Source organism: Ornithorhynchus anatinus, chromosome X1 (assembly GCF_004115215.2).
Source record: "Ornithorhynchus anatinus isolate Pmale09 chromosome X1, mOrnAna1.pri.v4, whole genome shotgun sequence".
In the NCBI taxonomy this organism is placed as follows: domain Eukaryota; kingdom Metazoa; phylum Chordata; class Mammalia; order Monotremata; family Ornithorhynchidae; genus Ornithorhynchus; species Ornithorhynchus anatinus.
Genome location: NC_041749.1, coordinates 83,458,477 through 83,475,133, shown reverse-complemented (window position 1 = coordinate 83,475,133; position 16,657 = coordinate 83,458,477). Strand labels below are relative to the sequence as shown.

The 16,657-nt window shown below is 49.2% G+C and overlaps 1 protein-coding gene across 3 annotated transcripts in view; it reads left to right on the top strand.

Annotated features, from left to right (window-relative positions):
• GNAI2 (G protein subunit alpha i2) overlaps window positions 1-16,657 on the top strand; it is a 153,157-nt gene that overhangs the window by 89,567 nt on the left and 46,933 nt on the right. For all 3 annotated transcript variants that reach the window (XM_029050767.2, XM_029050768.2, XM_029050769.2), the window contains exons 2-4: window positions 2,693-2,735; window positions 6,276-6,417; window positions 10,543-10,703. In XM_029050767.2, the coding sequence (XP_028906600.1) occupies window positions 2,693-2,735; window positions 6,276-6,417; window positions 10,543-10,703 (346 nt within the window). The remainder of the gene's footprint in view (window positions 1-2,692; window positions 2,736-6,275; window positions 6,418-10,542; window positions 10,704-16,657) is intronic.

Below are 16,657 nucleotides of genomic sequence, written 5' to 3'. Positions count from 1 at the left end.
AATATGAGCTGTTTCCCATCCACTGCATAACAGTAATAATAATAATGGTGGAATTTGTTAAGCATTTACTGTGTACTAAGCACTGGGGTGGATACAAACAAATCGGGTTGGACACAGTCCCTGTCCCACAGGGGGCTCACAATCTTAATCCCCGTTTTACAGGTGAGGTAACTGAGGCTCAGAGAAGTGAAGTGACTTGCCCAAAGTCACACAGCGGACATGTGGCAGAGCGGGGATTAGAACCCAGGTTCTTCTGGGTCCTCCCCAGCCTGTTCTCTTTCCAGTAGGCTATGCTGCCTACCTCCCTACTCGTTGTACCCTCCACCATGCTGCTATACCCCCCAGGACACTGGAATTGTGTACCATAAGCCTGGCACTGTACAATATTGAAATCAGGTAGCAAGAAATGGGGCTTCCAGAGCTAGAAACCAAGTTGGCTGACAAGGAGGAAGCTATTGGCTTTGGGTGCTGGCCCAGCAGGTGGTTTCCTTGAATGAGCGAGGTGGCACCCCTGTTTCCCTCTGAGCTTTTGAGATGAGAGGAAAACAGAGCAGTGCACTCAGCATGTGTGGTGGCCACTGCCAGCTTTCCCCGGGACAGGAAAATTGTAGCCTTTCTGCTTCTAGCCTAAATAAATAGAGAATGGCTTGTAACATGGCTTTATTTTCCCCTTCTCTGTCTTCTGGGTCTTTGACAAGCTGGCCGGAAACCAGCTGGCCCAGAGCCAGGCCAACCTAAGCGACTATTCGATCTCTCACCCACCCTCTAGTTTTCCACAACACGGGGCCCAGGTTTACCACAGCCCACTTCTCTGGTGTTCACATCACACCTGGCCTGATTTCTTGAGGCAGTTAGGAAATAAAATCCTAAGGGCCAGCTCCAAATGTTGCAGAAGTTTTTAAGGGGGGGGGGGGGGGGGCTCACCCTACAGCACCCCAACAGCCACCAGGATTCAGTAAAAGCCCGATGTGGATGACTAGGAAGTCAGGAAGTGGTGCCAGGCCATTTTAAGATGATTTCATAATTGAGGCCGGCCAGCGGAGAAGAGGACTCTGGACATGAGGATGAGTTTATAGTGGTAAAACTGTAGGAACCCCCGCCCCCTTTGTCCAAGACCTAGTTCTCCAGAAAGTTTAAAGCTCAGGGTAAGAAAGGGTGACTTCATTTTCACTGTTTGCAGGTGAAGGAAACAGAGGGATTCGATCGAGGGAGTGACTTACCCAAGCCACCCAGCAAATCACTGCTTAGTACAGTGTCTGGCACAAAGAAAGCACTTAACAATTTTGTTTATATTAATGTCTGTCTCCCCGCTCTAGACTGTAAGCTCATTGTGGATAGGGAACGCGTCTGCCAACTCTGTTATCTTGTACTATCCCAAGTGCTTAGTACAGTGCTGTGCACACAGTAAGCGCTCAATAAATACGATTGATTGATTGATTAACAGATACCATAAAAAAATCAAGACTAGGTGTCCATGGATCTTGACTCCCATTTCCTAACAGTTCAAATAAAATGGAGAGAGTAATTCAGCACCCTTGGAAGGAAGTGACTGGAATGTTTCTGTGACATTTCCAGAAACTCTCCCTTTTGATGTGGTGAGGGATTGGGGTTATTTGTGCCACTGTGGATGAATAGCCCTGGGCAGGAAACTAGTTCTGCTTTACACTTGGAAAGTCGGGCTGAGCCTCGGCCTCTGGTTCTGCCGTCCTGCTTGTGGAAGTCCAGCGAACAGACTCTTGGAAGTCCCCTGCCCTCTCTGCGCTTGCGTGGCTCTCCAGGGTTGGAGGCCAGATTGGCTCTGCCAGGGAAAAGTCAATAGAACAGGAAATGGTTCGCCAGCGATTGTCAGCCAAGCTGCTTGTTCCATCTGTATGTGATTCTAGTACACCATGGGCTCCCTCTCCTGAAGCAGGGATATTCATCCATAGTGGGTCTGTTTGACCTCTCCCTTTTGCCCCTTAGCCAAGGTCAAAGACTTCGCAAGGGTGAGAAATCGACCCAAGTGGAGCCGGCCCATAAACTCAAGCCGTTTGGTTGTTACCTGCTTGCTCACCTGACCCCTGCTACTCTTCACTGTGGCCAGCTGCCTCCGGGCCCTTTCCATCCCTGAGATGCAGTAGCCTATCTCGTGGGGCTGTGGTGTGGGTTCACGTTGTACGTGCAAAACGTGGGTTGGAAAGGAGCCGGGATTGGACCAGAGAGGCATGCCCTGCTTTGGCCAGCTCACCCAACCAAAGCCATGGAGACCCAGACCATGGTTCAAGGCCCATTGGGCTGTCTGGCCTCAGACTACCCCAGGTGTCTCTGGGAAGTCCCAACCAATCCTGGAAAAATTGACCCTTGAAACAACAAGATCGAGGGACCTGTCTTCCCCTACATTTCTTGGGAAATGTTTGTCGCATGGACGCCAGGGGAGCAGATGTTGGGTTAGAGCCATCAAGTTTGTTTTTCCCGAGTGCCGACAGAGCAGCACTGTGTTGTCTGGTGCCTCAGATCCCAGGGAAAGCCAACTTCGCCCCAAGTCAGGCTCCTTGGACCCAGGGCGGGTCCCAAGCTTCCTTGGACTGTGTCTTGTGGGACCAGGAGCAGGCACAGGAGGCCATCGTTCAGCACCCCGCTTGCTCTGTCTGATTTACAATGGGATATTCCTATCCAGTGTTCCAACCTATTGTCTTTTTCTTCTCTCGTGCAGGTGCTGGCGAGTCCGGGAAGAGCACGATTGTAAAGCAGATGAAGTAAGCATCGTTCTTTGACCGTTTTTGCCTGTGTGGGGATAATGGAATTTTCAGTTTCCAGAAGGATCCATTTTTCATGTGGCCAGTCACTCCAACTTCAGTGGCTGGGCCTGCCTGGAGAAACTATTCCTGCCTCTGACTGGGGTGTTACCTGACTCCACGGGGTGTGCCCTAATGTCCCCCTTTGCCACTCAGCAGCAAACACTCACCGAGTGTTTCCACGAGCCTCACACACCTAGCTTCCTCTGGTGTGCAGTGCCTCTGCAGAAATGCCCAGAGGCTGGGGAACCTGCCCTGGGTATCCTGGCATTGCAGGTCTCTCTCCACCCTTCTTGTGCCTGCCCTTGTCCGATGGTCCGTGCCACAGCCCCAAACCACCTTTGTCCATAGAGCAGCCCAGATGTGCAGCATCTCTCGGCACTACCTGCAGGATCCTGGGCAGACCAAACTTGAAAGGATGGTGGTGGTGGTGGCCGTTTTAGCTAGCCAGACTATAAGGCACAGCAGCCAACAGGAAAGGTTTACTCTGCTGTGGTGCCGAACCATACCTCTGTCTCAGCAACCAAGACAGGCCAGTGGAGGCTAGAGGGTGGATGGTGGGGGAATGTTGATTTTAGTTTTGCTGCGGGAGGGGTTTGTTTGTTTTTACAATCAATCAATGATATTTATTGAGTGCAACTGTGTGCAGATCCCTGAACTAAGTGCTTGGGAGAGCACAGTGCAACAGAGTTGGTGGACACGATCCCTGCCCACAAGGACTAGATGGGGAGGGATCAGAAATCAAGATCAGACAAAGTACTCATGGACTGGTGCCTCAGAACTCCTTATTCTGAGGCATTTGGGACAGAAATTAAGGCAGGTAGGTTACTTTGGTACTAGCCAAAGACTTAAAATCCAAGAGTTGCTGGGGGTGATTAAAACATGACCCAGCAGTAGTGGTGTCCATTTCATTTAAATGCTATTAACAGCAGCTTTGTTCTTCCAGAGAAATCCCTCTCTGTCTTGGTCGCTTCTTTTTAAATCCTTCAGTTTTCAATTAAATGATTTCAGTGGGGATCCACCACATAGATTCCAGAGACTACAGTAGTTATAATGGCATTTACAATGGTTTTTATTAAGTGCTTACTGTGTGCCAAGCACTGTACTAAGCGCTGGGAGAGATGCAAGATAATCAATTGAATGCAAATCTAAAGTCAGTGGTTCTGAATCTGAAAATTTAGGGAGAAAGGCAGCATTTGTGGGCCTGGGGTTAGAGGGCTAAGAATTTGGACTTCTAATGAGGGAGAAGGCTAGGCATTTCAGAACTTTAGTTTCCCCTCATTTAAGATGAGGATAAGCCATTCTGGCATATAGCTGTTATATTTCTACCTAGGGAGAGCAACAGCGTATGTGATAGGCAAATAGAAACTCTGGCTGATTACATTTGGCTTTTAGTGCTTATTTTCAGAGCTGGAATCCACCCTCTCTCCTCCTCACACAGGGATGTTGACAAGATAAATAGGATAATGTGTTCAAGCTACAAAGAGAAAAGCAGTACAGTACATAAATATCTAAATAATATGTAAATTTGTATAGAAGAGCGAAGGATTGCTGTTACTGTAACTGCTGCTATGACTGTGGCTTCACTAAAGGAGGCCTGATAAAGACATTTGGACACATGGTTGTCCTTCGAACTCTTAGAGGACACCACTGATGTGAAATTCACCCTTGTCAGGGTTACCAGTGATCTGCTTGTGCTTCATTCTTTTCCCCCTCCCCCCGACTGAGTCCCAAACAAAAAGGTTCACTTTCCCAGAATCTGATCTCTCCCTTCTGAACATTGATGCTTGTGACTGACTCTTCCCTTCCCTAACAAATTCAATTTAGCAATGGCTTGTGTCTTTTGAGTTCCATCCCTACCCTAGGAGTGTGGACGGTGATTGACTGCCTTAAGGAATGAGCCAGAAAGTGAGAGTTCTGTGTGTGCTGTGGACCTGGATAGGAAGAACTGGCCCCCTTCAAGGCAGCCCAAGCTGAAAGGGGAAATGCTGGAAGTTTAACCATTCCTTATGGTTCCAGAAGTCACTGCTGAGGGGTTGGGGATGAGGGGGTGGGTGTGAGCCCGTCTCCTCAGTTCTCAATGTGTCCTCGGAGGTCTTTTTTTTTCCTTTGGGTCTAACACCTTTCAGTCATTTATTTGAAAGAATGATCATATTAATAACCCAACCCCTCATGTAGAGTTTACCATATTGACCAGATTTAGAAATATAATGAGGACAGAATAAGTTTAAAATAACTTCTATTGAAAATAACTCAACCTTTGGGACGATTTGTAAAATGAACTAAACACACAAAGAAATCCTCTTCTGGCAGATTATTTCTATTATTAATAATAGAGCAGAGCTCCACATCCAAGATAAAAATACAACAACACTGTGAACTCTTCAGAAAAGTACTCTATAATTACCAAGCATTCCATACATGTTAGCTCTGTCACTATTGCACCCCGCCCTTCTCCCCCTCCCCTGTTCCTTTCACCCTACTCTGGCACTAAATAAGTGGCAGGGATTAATCTTCCTACTCTCCAATGAGGAAACTGAGGCATGGAGTGGGGAAGTGACAAGCCCACGGTCAGGTGGAAAGTCAGATTGGTCACCAAGAACCTAACTTGAGCAACCTGGTGACAGTGTTGTTAAGGCTAGCAAAGACCTTGCCATGTGATCTCCATTTTGTAAACTGAGGTTGATTAATCAAAAGGCAGCTGCTACCAATCCCTGCAGCCCGTGGTATAAAAATTATGATCTCAGTACAGATTTTCCACCATGACCTCGGTTCTAATCCTTTCCTCCTTCCCCTAGTCTCTTTCTCTTCCTTGGTGTATTGCTCTCTGAGGTGCTGATCTCCCTCCTGGGCTCTTGGGCAGGTAGCAACAGGTCCAGATCCCAGCGTGCCTCAGAATGTGGTTTTAATGATGATGCCCCTCTGCCAGCCTGATCCCAAAGGCATCATTGGCACCAGTGCCTCTGGATGGAGGGGTGCCATGAGACAGAAGCCCACCCCAACTCCCCCATCAGTAGAGAGCAGCAAGACCCCAGGACATTTTAATCCAGGCGTCTCTGTTGCTTCCCCTTTTGCAACTGGCATCCTATTTTAGGAGCCCATGCTCTCTGGGTACTGGGTATTTCCCTTTGACCCTACATCTGTTTGCCCCACAGACTGTACCTTGGAAAGCCCCGAAGAAGCTAACTGAGTGGGGGCAGCTGCTGCTTTTCCATCTCTTCTCTGTCGCTTCCAGGATGTTGGAAATGGTCTGCTCATCCACAACTCCAAAACAGCAGAGTGCTTGTTCCTTAGTGAGAACAATTCCAGGAAGATTCTTGGAGGGGGAGATATGATTCCAGCCACCCAGTGGACAAGTGCTGGGCAGGAAGGGAGAGTCTACTCAACAGCCTCTACCCTTTGATCATTTTTCCAAATGAGATTCCAGTACTCAGTCATCTAAAGAGATGATTACTGTCGGTAGCTGTAATAAGACTCTCAACTCTTCCTTTTCTTTCCAAGGATCATCCATGAAGATGGCTACACAGAAGAAGAGTGCAGACAGTACAGGGCAGTGGTCTACAGCAATACCATCCAATCGATCATGGCCATCATCAAGGCCATGGGCAATCTTCAGATTGACTTTGGGGACCCTTCAAGAGCGGTATGTTTCCTTGTCCCCAGCCCTTCCATGCATCTGATCCCACCTGGCCCCAAGAAGTGAGCCTTCCCCTAGTTGTTCCAATTTACAGCTCAGAATTAGTTTGTATCATCTTGAGGAACAGCTGCTCAGGCATTCCTCATAGACTAGGTTTCCTAGAATTCAGTCGGTCAGTGGTATTGATTAAGCACTTACTTTGTGCAGAGCACTTTACTAAGCTCATGGGGAAGTACCATACAGTAGAGTTGGGAGACACGATTCCTACCCTTGAGGAGCTTACAGTCTAGTGGAATTGCCAGCAGATGTTGTCTAAACCACAGCCATCTTGGCTTGCCTCTGGAGTCACAAACCTCCGATTCCAAAAGGATCCAGCAGTGCTGGGTGGGGTGGTGGGAGTTCCCTGTTAGAGTGCTCCGTTTTTTAAAAAACAAATAAACCAAAAAAAAACCCTGGCCCTTTGGGGTTCCACATCTTCTTCTCCCAGTGAACTCCAGATGCAGTTCGCTTGCTTGCAAGTCTGGCAGATGTCTATTCTGGCTGCCAACATGGCTGTTATTCATTTCTGTAGCCCTTTGTAATTCTGTTAACTGCTGTGCCATTGTTTAGAGACACTATCACCCATTGCCACCCCATGTAGACAGAATGATGAGCTCTAGTTTACCAAGAGGACAAGAAGGCCCAGAGAGGAGTGACAGGGCCAGCATCGGTGATAAAGTTAATAGTCTCCAGCCTTCCTGCCGCCTGTGGTCAGGGGCTCCTTTCTTCCTGGAAGTCTGTACCCTCCCACCACCAGGACTGCTCCTCTCTTAGGCCAATGTAAGACAATTGTTCCAGATCCCCGCACTTTAGTTCACACATTGCTAGAGCTCAGCGGGGCTTCCCATTGCACCGAGGACTTCCCTCATTGGCCATCCAGAGACCAGGTGGACCAGCGAATCCCACTTCCCTTCCCTCAGATGACAGTCATTTCACCAGTCTGAGTTTTGAGCAGATCTGTGTGGAAAGGTGGGAAGAGGAATTTTAAGCTCTTTGAAAGAACGGAAATTGGGGCCACATATAGTGTGAGTCACGGTATCGTCGAAACATACCTCGGTCGAGGTCCACCAGTAGCTGGTGCTGACACCTTGCAAGGAGGGGGGCCTCATACTAGGAAAGAGAGTCCATGAATCCCCCCTTCCTCACTTCAGTCACCATCAGACCCAGTAAGATATGTGATCCGTCCCTTCAGTTAGCAGCTGTACCAGCAGAGGCAAACTAGACCCACAGAGGGGACTCAGAACTTGAATCCAGTAGTCAGAGGGCTTCACTTCTCAAGAAGGTGGCCTGGAGTATATTTAGGGACAAGGCAAAGAGACCAGAGCAGCCAAACTCAGAGCACAGGCCTTCTTTCAATGTAATAAGGGCCCCAACCAGTTGTGCTTGTCTGAGGAGAAAGCTTTGATCTCGGGGAGATTAGAAAAGTTTAGAGCTCTCTGCGGACACCAGAGTTCTATCCCCTTGCAGAGGAAGGGCTATTACAATTCTTTATTGCCATTTCCTGAGTTGCTGCTGATGCTGCTTCAGACTGCAGCCAGAGGGAGAGAGTTCTGGGGCCTGCTATTCCGTTTTCTTGGGGATTCTAAAGGATTCTGGGAGCTCAACTTGAAGGATGCAGAGTGCAGACCTCCCAAGAAAATGCTCTGACAGTCTGGGGCAGAGATGAAGCTACCGTTGGGCAGCTGTGGGGCCGGATCCATTCTTTACTGTAGAGGAGCAATTTATAGTCCTTTGGGTCTGCTGTGGTAAAGCCCCTATACTCCCAGGTTAAGGGTTGGTTTGAACATGCTCCTTGGGAGCTTAGGCAGGATCCCCGCCCCAGAACCGTGCCCCAGTGGAGGACTTGTTCCTCCACTGATTTGAATCCACTGTTGAGTTGGAAATGCAGAGGCTTAAGCAAAGCCCCTCCTTCTGTCTAAACCACTCTTAGCTGTCGCCTGCCAACTTGCCACTGGCTTGTTACTGTGCAGGAAAACCCAAGATCTAGGAGACCTCTGGGATAGGATTCCCTGTGATATGGGGTGACTTTATAGAGGGAAAGAGGGAAAATAGAGGCAAAAAAGGGAAAATATCACCGCAAATTGAAATGGATTTAGATTCTGGGTATTAGGGCCTGTAGCCGTTCTTGACACCATAGCTGATCCCATGGTGCCATATGGCCCTGCCAAAGGCAACTGAAGCAAGTGAAGCAACTGAGGTCCCTGGGAGTCTGTAGTCCAGAAAACAACTGTGGAACTGCAGCCAGGGTCTTGGCTCTTGTAACTTGTCTGGAGCTTTTCTCGTTGAGAGAGCTCAATGGAGAGCTCACTGGTCCCGTGGAGACCAAGCCCACCAAGATTTGAGCCTCAGGACTCTCTCCCCACCCCTCCATTCCAATTCTCTAACTTGGAATTGGCCTAAGGCCTGTTTGTGTGCAAACAAGTCACATGAACCTTGGGACACTTCTGTGGCTGTTTCAGTAGTTCTGGGGCAGGAATGCTGGATTGAGGGGAAACCGTGGCCTGGTTGGAAGCCAGGAGAGAAATCCTGCTCGGCTTTCTGGCATGATGTCCTCGGGGCCAGCTTAGGGGAGTCACCTCAAGAAGGTTTCTGGCCCCATCTGCAAGGAACTCTAGGCTGTGTATCTTCAAGGCCAGGATGGAGCTACACATGGGATGAATCTGGGCCTGCATCCTCCTTACCCCAGACCACACAGCACCCTCAAAGAAGGGGGGACACCCAGCTAAGAAGAAGTAGCAGTCACTGAATTCCATGTTCTAGTCACATAAATTGGCCCCACGCTCCTTCTGAGGGTTTTGCATTTGCATACTGGGGAGAACCCAAGTATCATCTTTTCACCCACAAGTGCACCATTGAGCCCACCTCCTGGAACTAGGTGAGCCCTGCCATTGACTTGGCTGTGTGACCCTCAGCCAGTCTTTCTCCCCCACCTCTTCCTCTTCACCCCTGCCCAGGAACACTGGGAAGATCAAATCTTGCTATAGGTCTACGTAAAGGAAAAGTGCTTCCGAACATCAGCAGACAAGCGGGGCAGTGGAGGTTCTCAGGAATTGAGAATTTTGTGTCTCCACCAAACTAGTGAGGCTAGGAATGAAGGAGTCTTCCGATATAAGGAGTTTACCTTTAAACACTCATGATCTCAGTGTTTCAGGTTCTGTTGATTTAAGTTCCAGGGGTAGTGGTACTCATCAATCCATCAGTCAGTTGACCGATGGCATTTATTGAGCATAGACTGTGGGCAGAACGTTGTACTGAGAGCTTGGGAGAGCACAGTACGACAGAGTTGGTAGACCTGTTCCCTGCCCACCAGGAGCTCACAGTCTAGGGGAGGAGCTTGCAGTCTTACAGTCCCACCTTTTCCGCTGACCCCCAGGCGATGATAAGCAGCGTGGCTCAGTGGAAAGAGCATGGGCTTTGGAGTCAGAGGTCATGAGTTCGAATCCCAGCTCTACCACTTGTCAACTGTGTGACTGTGGGCAAGTCACTTAACTTCTCTGTGCCTCAGTTACCTCATCTGTAAAATGGGGACTAAGACTGTGAGCCCCATGTGGGACAACCTGATTCCCCTGTGTCTACCCCAGCGCTTAGAACAGTGCTCTGCACATAGTAAGCGCTTAACAAATACCAACATTATTATTATTATTACTCAGAGAGCCCCAGCATCTGCCTGGATTCAGTGTTCTCAGGATGACCCCCACTAAACTTAGACACCTGTGAAAACCTAATAAAACAAAGTGGCGGAGCTTATTCAGTTTCTTTCAGACTCACTACCGGAATTCTCTTAGGCTACAGGTGTAAACTGGGCAGCACTGTTGCTGTAGTCATTTATTAGTTAATCTCCACAGGTCAGGGTTGGATATCCTGTTTCGTCTTGTGTGCAGTAGGGAAGCTGGGCACTTCCGCCTCATTTCATACGACAGTGGGGTGATCAGGGATCAGTAGTACCAACTCCCATCTCTCAGCCTAGATTTTGCTGCTTACTAAGGGAAAGAGTCGGGTTGGGGTCAGGGGTTGCTCCCTTTCCCAGGTGGAGATGACCAGCCATTCTAACTGTTGTGCCTTTGCTCTTGTTGCTCCCCCCTGCCACCCCAGGATGATGCCCGTCAATTGTTTGCGCTCTCCTGCACTGCGGAGGAGCAGGGCATCCTGCCTGATGACCTGGCTGGTGTGATCCTGAGACTGTGGGCAGACAACGGCGTGCAGGCCTGCTTCAGCCGTTCCCGCGAGTACCAGCTCAATGACTCTGCTGCGTAGTGAGTATCCCTTGACGGAGGGCTTCACCTGGGGTTGGGGGGCCTGGATGTGAAAGGGGAGTCTAAGTGGGACTGGTCTTTGGTTTCTGCCGGGCTCAGGTTACGGCTGTCACTGACGCAGCTCACTGGCAGTTGCAGGAACCTCTGCTGTAACTACTGTGGCCAGAACAAGAGTCTCTGGGCTCTGCTGAAAGTCTCTCTTCTCCTCTTTTAAGATGCATGCATAGTAGTTCAGCTCTGTTTTTTCTGAGGACAAAATGAGGGCAATGCTCAGCATCTTCCCTCCTCTCTCCCCCCCCCAGCCCCCAGATGCTGTCCCTAAAAAAAAATCTGTTCCAAAATTTTGGAAATTGGGATTACAAAGGGATCATTGAAGGCACGGGGACGAGTGGTACTCAGCGGGTACCTGCCCTTTTGGGGAAACCTCAGCCCGGCTCTCTTCACATTCATATTTCTGATTGCTCACAGACCCGTTCGCCTCTCTGCTTCTTGTGACGATTTTCTCTGCAACTTGTGGAAATTGGTTCCTCAATAAGAGTAAAGACATTCTCTGAACTTAACCCCAAGGAGACATTGGGTGGAAAGGATTTGGGGTTTCAAAACCTGCCTCTGGGGAAACCTTGAATTTGGTTCAGGAACCGAATGAGTTCTAGAAAAGGGGGGTGGGTCTTGTCTCTCCTCCTGAACTTTGGAGTTTTCGGGCTGAGCCAGATCCGTGACAGCCAAGTTTAGGTGCCATCCCCGATAGCATTCTTCCCGCTCTTGTCTCCATTTACTGCAGTGTAAAGCCTCACTTGTAGTTCCGGTTTCTGACTGTTGTGACTCCTTTCACTGAGATTCTCAGAGCATGTAATGGTTTCTGCTGGATAGCCCTTCCGATGTGAAGATGGGGCAACTGAGGCCTGGTCAGAGGACTCCTCATCAAAACGGGTCTTTCTCGTGTCCTGCATATTTCTTGTGGCATTGACTGTAAGTTCCTTGTACACAGGGAACATGTCTACCAACTCTGTCGTATTACACCCCCCCAACCACTTAGTACAGTGCTCTGCATGCAGTAAGCACTCAAGAAATACCATTGTTTGATTGCAGCCTCAAAACAGTAGACCAGTCCACACTGCTTCCTCTGATTTTATTTTGTTATTTTATTTTTATTTTGTCTGCGGTGTACTTTATTGTTTTGTCGTTCTAGAGTTGGCTGTCTCCAGCCCCTTCTCCCCAAGTATACTCTTAGATTGTGAGCCCTCCAAGGGACAGGGACCATGATTCCCACTTGTGTATCCTCTCCCAGCACTTAGTAAAGTGCTTTGTGCACAGTAAGCACCTAAGAAATATTGTCACACTACTTCTACTACTATTGCTCCTCTTGAGGAGTTGAACTCAGAGCCCTTCAAGCTGGGAGAAGGAGATTGTGTTAGATCCCAGCAACAAGAGTCTCCCCAACTTCTCCCTTACCACTGCTCACACTTCACCCCAGACTGACTCCCCCTCTTCTTTCCCGGTTTAAAGATCACTTTGAGTGGTACAAGTCTTTCTCTTTCTGCCTGTCTTTGGGCTCCCCTCATCTCGGGCAGACGTTCTTATCGTGAAGGGGTTCACCTCCAGAACTTTCTAGGCAGGCCACCCAGCCCACTCTTAATTTCATGCTATTATTTCATTCCCTCTCCTAGGCTCACCCAGCCCTTGATCAGCTTCTAGTGTGTTGAACGGACTTGGTTTTTACTTTTAAATGAAGCCCTGCCTCTCCATACCCCTCTCTTTTGGGCCAGAGAGATCCTTCTTTACCTGGATCTGGCATGAGTCTGCCACCCACGCCTGCCCCAGGTCCAGCTGAATTAAACTGTCTTTTCTCCCACACAGGGTTTAAATGTACAGGGACAGCAGCATGGAAATGAACCGCTAATGTATTTAATGAGATTAAAACCTAGCCCGTTGGCAGGGAAACCCAGCCAGAGTCAAACAAATGGCCCTCACCTTTGCATAATTGTAGCAGAACACTTTCAAAGCGCTCCCCATCTGTGCAGGCAGAGACCAGATGAAAGTGGTTTTTATTCATGTCACCGAGTCAGCCGGGGCTTGGACAAAATGCTGCCACAGCCCAGCTCGTGCCCTGTAAACATGGTCCCTTGAAAGAGCCCAGCCTCCAAGGAGCAAGAAGTGAGATATGGATGGCAATTGTGTGCCTGGGCTGGAGATCTCCTCCTTTCCCAAGAGCATCTCAGCAAAGCTGGGGCATTCCATAAATGCCACCTTTTAATTTTAAGTACAGGGACTGGGGCTTTTAGGGAGGGAACAGGTGGGATGAAGCCTGTGCAAGCGGCAGACGTGCTTCAAAAAGCCAACCGGTCAAACCCAATTTGGGGTCTCTACAACCCCGCTTGGAAACTTAACACTTTTCAGCCTGGCTCAAAGAAAGGTCTAGGATCTTGTCGGAGATCTGGGCTGAGCAAGGCCGGGAGTTCCGGCCCAAATGGCTGTGGGGGAGAAGCCAATCAAAACAGTGACTTCCTCCCCCTATATCTGGAAACCCTTTGCAAAAACTGGCCTCATCAACCCCCACTGCCCTAGTTGGCCCTCTATTGACATTTGTGAGGTGATGTATGGGAATAAACTTGTGGTGAAGTTGAAGGGGGGGGGCCAGGTGAGGGGAAAATACAGACAGAGTTAGAGATCAGCTGGCTCAGGGAAGGGGCCCTGAGCCAAGCATTTGAGCGTCACGGATGTATGCTTCAGCTTCATGCCACTTTGGCTGCAGCATTTCCCTCCAGCTGGGCTGAGTGAAGCTTCTGCCACCCTGCAGAAACTCATGCCAGGGCATGATCCCAGAATGCACCAGCCCCCATTTGTGGTCAGTGGTAGAATAACCAGATGAATTGCTTGTTTGGACCCAACACGATTCCCGAGGGCCGTCTGATATTTGCACAAAAACTCTATGTTGCCATGGAGACAGCCCAGAAACATAACAGTCGGAATGGTTTCATGGCACTCCTACCCGTCTGGGCTACCCAGGGCCCACTGACTGCTGTGAAACCCTGAGGTTGTTCCCATGGCATCTTGTTGGACTGCCTGTGTTTTCCTCCGTGCCTCCTTTCCCCCCCACCTCCTGCACATTGCACAAGGAGCAAGAATCAACCTCAAAAGGGGAGATGCTGCCAGACCATTTCCTTCTGTTGGATCTCCTTCTCTTCCCCTGCTCAGAACACAGACTTCAGCAGCTTAGACTCTCTATGCAGGGAGATGTTGTATCCACTGCCTTGTGCAGCTGTCTGAAGCAGTTAGGCTCCCTCCTTAAATGAAAGACCCTGAGGACTTTTGTTCCTTAATCAAATCTGAGCTGGATAAATTCCTTTCTCCTCTTGCACCCTTCTGCTTCTGCCAACCTTCGTCTTTTTCCAACCTAAGTAGGCCCGTTAGGCCAGGTAGCGCTTCCCTCCAAAATGGGGCAGCTATTGAATTAAGTGGTCTTCAGGTTCAATAAATGCTGAGAACAGATGTCCCTGGTGCGTGCCAGTTATTCCTCCCACTGTCAGGGCGTTTGTCTGGTGGATAACCTGGAAGCTGGTGAGTGACGTGGTGCCACTGAGCCAGTTGCAGGCAAAATGTTTCATTGTGTATGTTGATGCCCCTGGGGCTTCTGGGAAAGTCAGGCTCAGCAGTCCAGGAGAGCTACCCACACATGCACAGTGGCCCACTAACTGTCATGCCAGCCCCTCCCTGAAATTCCCAAGCATGGGAGGAGAACTGTCCAAGATCCAGCCCAGTCCAGCTGATCTCTGTCTGTGCCACTCCCTCCCCTTCGCCCCAGTTCACCCTCAGGTTTATTCCCATGCTGTCCCCTTAGAGGGCTGACTGCATTCCCCGCCCCGTCTGTCTCTTGGTATTTGTTAAGCCCCTGGCCTGAAAGACCTTCCCCTGCTGAATAGTGTTCAGCATGTTGGACACTAGGGACGACTCCAGTTAGAAAGATCTTGGGGGTATGGGGAGGCTCGCTGTGTTTCTTTAAATCTGCCAGTAGAGGGGTGGGGAATGACAGAGAAAAATGACCAAAGGCTGCCAAATCAGCAGGCCAGAATGATTTGGTCAATTGGAGAGTGGGAAGATGAAACCGAGTAACTTGAGAATCCTTCCAGTAAGCCAGCCAGGAAGCCTCTTCTCCCTCCTGTCCTTCCACTCCCAGGTCCTCATGCCTGCAAGTAGGCTGTTGTTTCCAGTGGTTAAGCTGTGACTAACCCCAAAAGGATCTGCTGTGTGCAGGGAACCATCCTCATTCCTACCATAAACAATCCTAAAATCTATATTAAAAAAAGGTCCAGAGAAAAAAAGCAAGGCTCAGCAGCTTCTCCCTCTGGGCCCCTTCTGCTCTGCAAAATGGTTTAACCACTGCAACCTCTCAGAGGCTGTTGGGGTGATTGGTGTGGCATTCTTTATTGGGCAGATCGCTTCCATCACAGTTTATTCATCTGCTCAGCCTCCTGAGACTGACCCCTGTAGGAGGCAGCTGGCCCTCTAGTCCAGTCCAACAGGCAGGGAGACAGAGGGACCCAACCCAGCAACATCCTTATCGGAGGCAGGAATAGACTTCCGAGGCCTCAAATTGTCCAGCCTTTGGTTTTTGGCTGGTTTTTTGGGTATCTGTTAAGTGCTTACTATGTGTCCAAAACTTTTCTAAGCACTGAGGTAAGTACAAGATAATTAGGCTGGTCACAGTCCCTGCCCCACATGGGGCTCACAGTCTAAGTAGGAGGGAGAACAGGAGAAGTGAGACGCGGAGAAGTTAAACGACTTGCCTGAGGTCACATGGCAAGCAGTTGGCAGAGCTGGGATCAGAACCCAGGTCCTCTGACTTGCAGGTCCCTGCTCTTTCCACTTGGCCATGTTGCTTTCCATGACCGAGCCAACAGGGCAGCTCTGCTTCATTCGATGTTCACTGGGCCCCTGGTTATGCACCTTAGCCGAAAAGCTATGGGTGGGAAGAGATGGGCAGATGTCATTAGTCCCTCCCAGAGGCCTTGTCCCCCTTTGATCCGAACAATAGCATCATGTGTTGGGAAGAGACTGTAAGCCCCTGATGGGCAGGGAACGTGTCTACCCACTCTGTTGTAGTGTACTATCCCAAGTGCTTAGTACAGTGCTCTGCACCCAGTAGGCGCTCAATGACTACCACTGATTGATTGGGGATTAAACGGGGAAATTGTGCTGCTGATTTGCCTAGTCGTTTAATGATTCAAGTAATTCCTCAAGCCACGAGGAATAAGAAAAAATACCGGTACAAGCTGCCATCCTGGGTGTGTCAGAGGCCAGCCTACTTGATAGCCTGATGTCTGCAGAGTTCATTCTCAACACCTAGGAAAAAAGAGGTCTGCTTGGTCAGTGGCAGAAACAATTCAGCTTCTGTTCAGTTTCCAGCTCCAGGATCCCATGAAGAACATGCCAGGCAGCTCCTTTTTGACAAATTTGGAGAGAATTCAGAAGCAAGTAATAAAAATGGCCCCTGACTTATGTGGAAAGATATTTTGCTTTTAATGGCCGGCTTGGTTCTGTGGTGAAAATCCCCAATCTGCCAGTTCAGACGGGTCTGTGCTCAGGGATAGAAGGAGCCACTTCATGTTGCTTGAAAGTTCAGCATAGGTCTGAGCCAAAGGAAGCAGCATGGCTTAGTGGAAAGAGTACGGGCCTGGAAATCAGAGGACGTGGGTTCTAATCCAGGCTCCACCACTTGTCTGATGTATAACTTTGGGCAAGTCATTTAACTTCTGTGCCTTAGGCCCCTCATTGGTAAAATGGTATGAACCCCATGTGGGACATGGACAGTCCAACCTGGTTGTCTTGCATATACCCCAGTGCTTAGTACAGTGCCTGGAACATAGTAAGCATTTTAAAAATGCCATTTAAGGGAAAAAAAGGAAAGGGAGGTAGAACACTGGACAAAGGAAGACAAATCTCTTTTGTTCCATCTT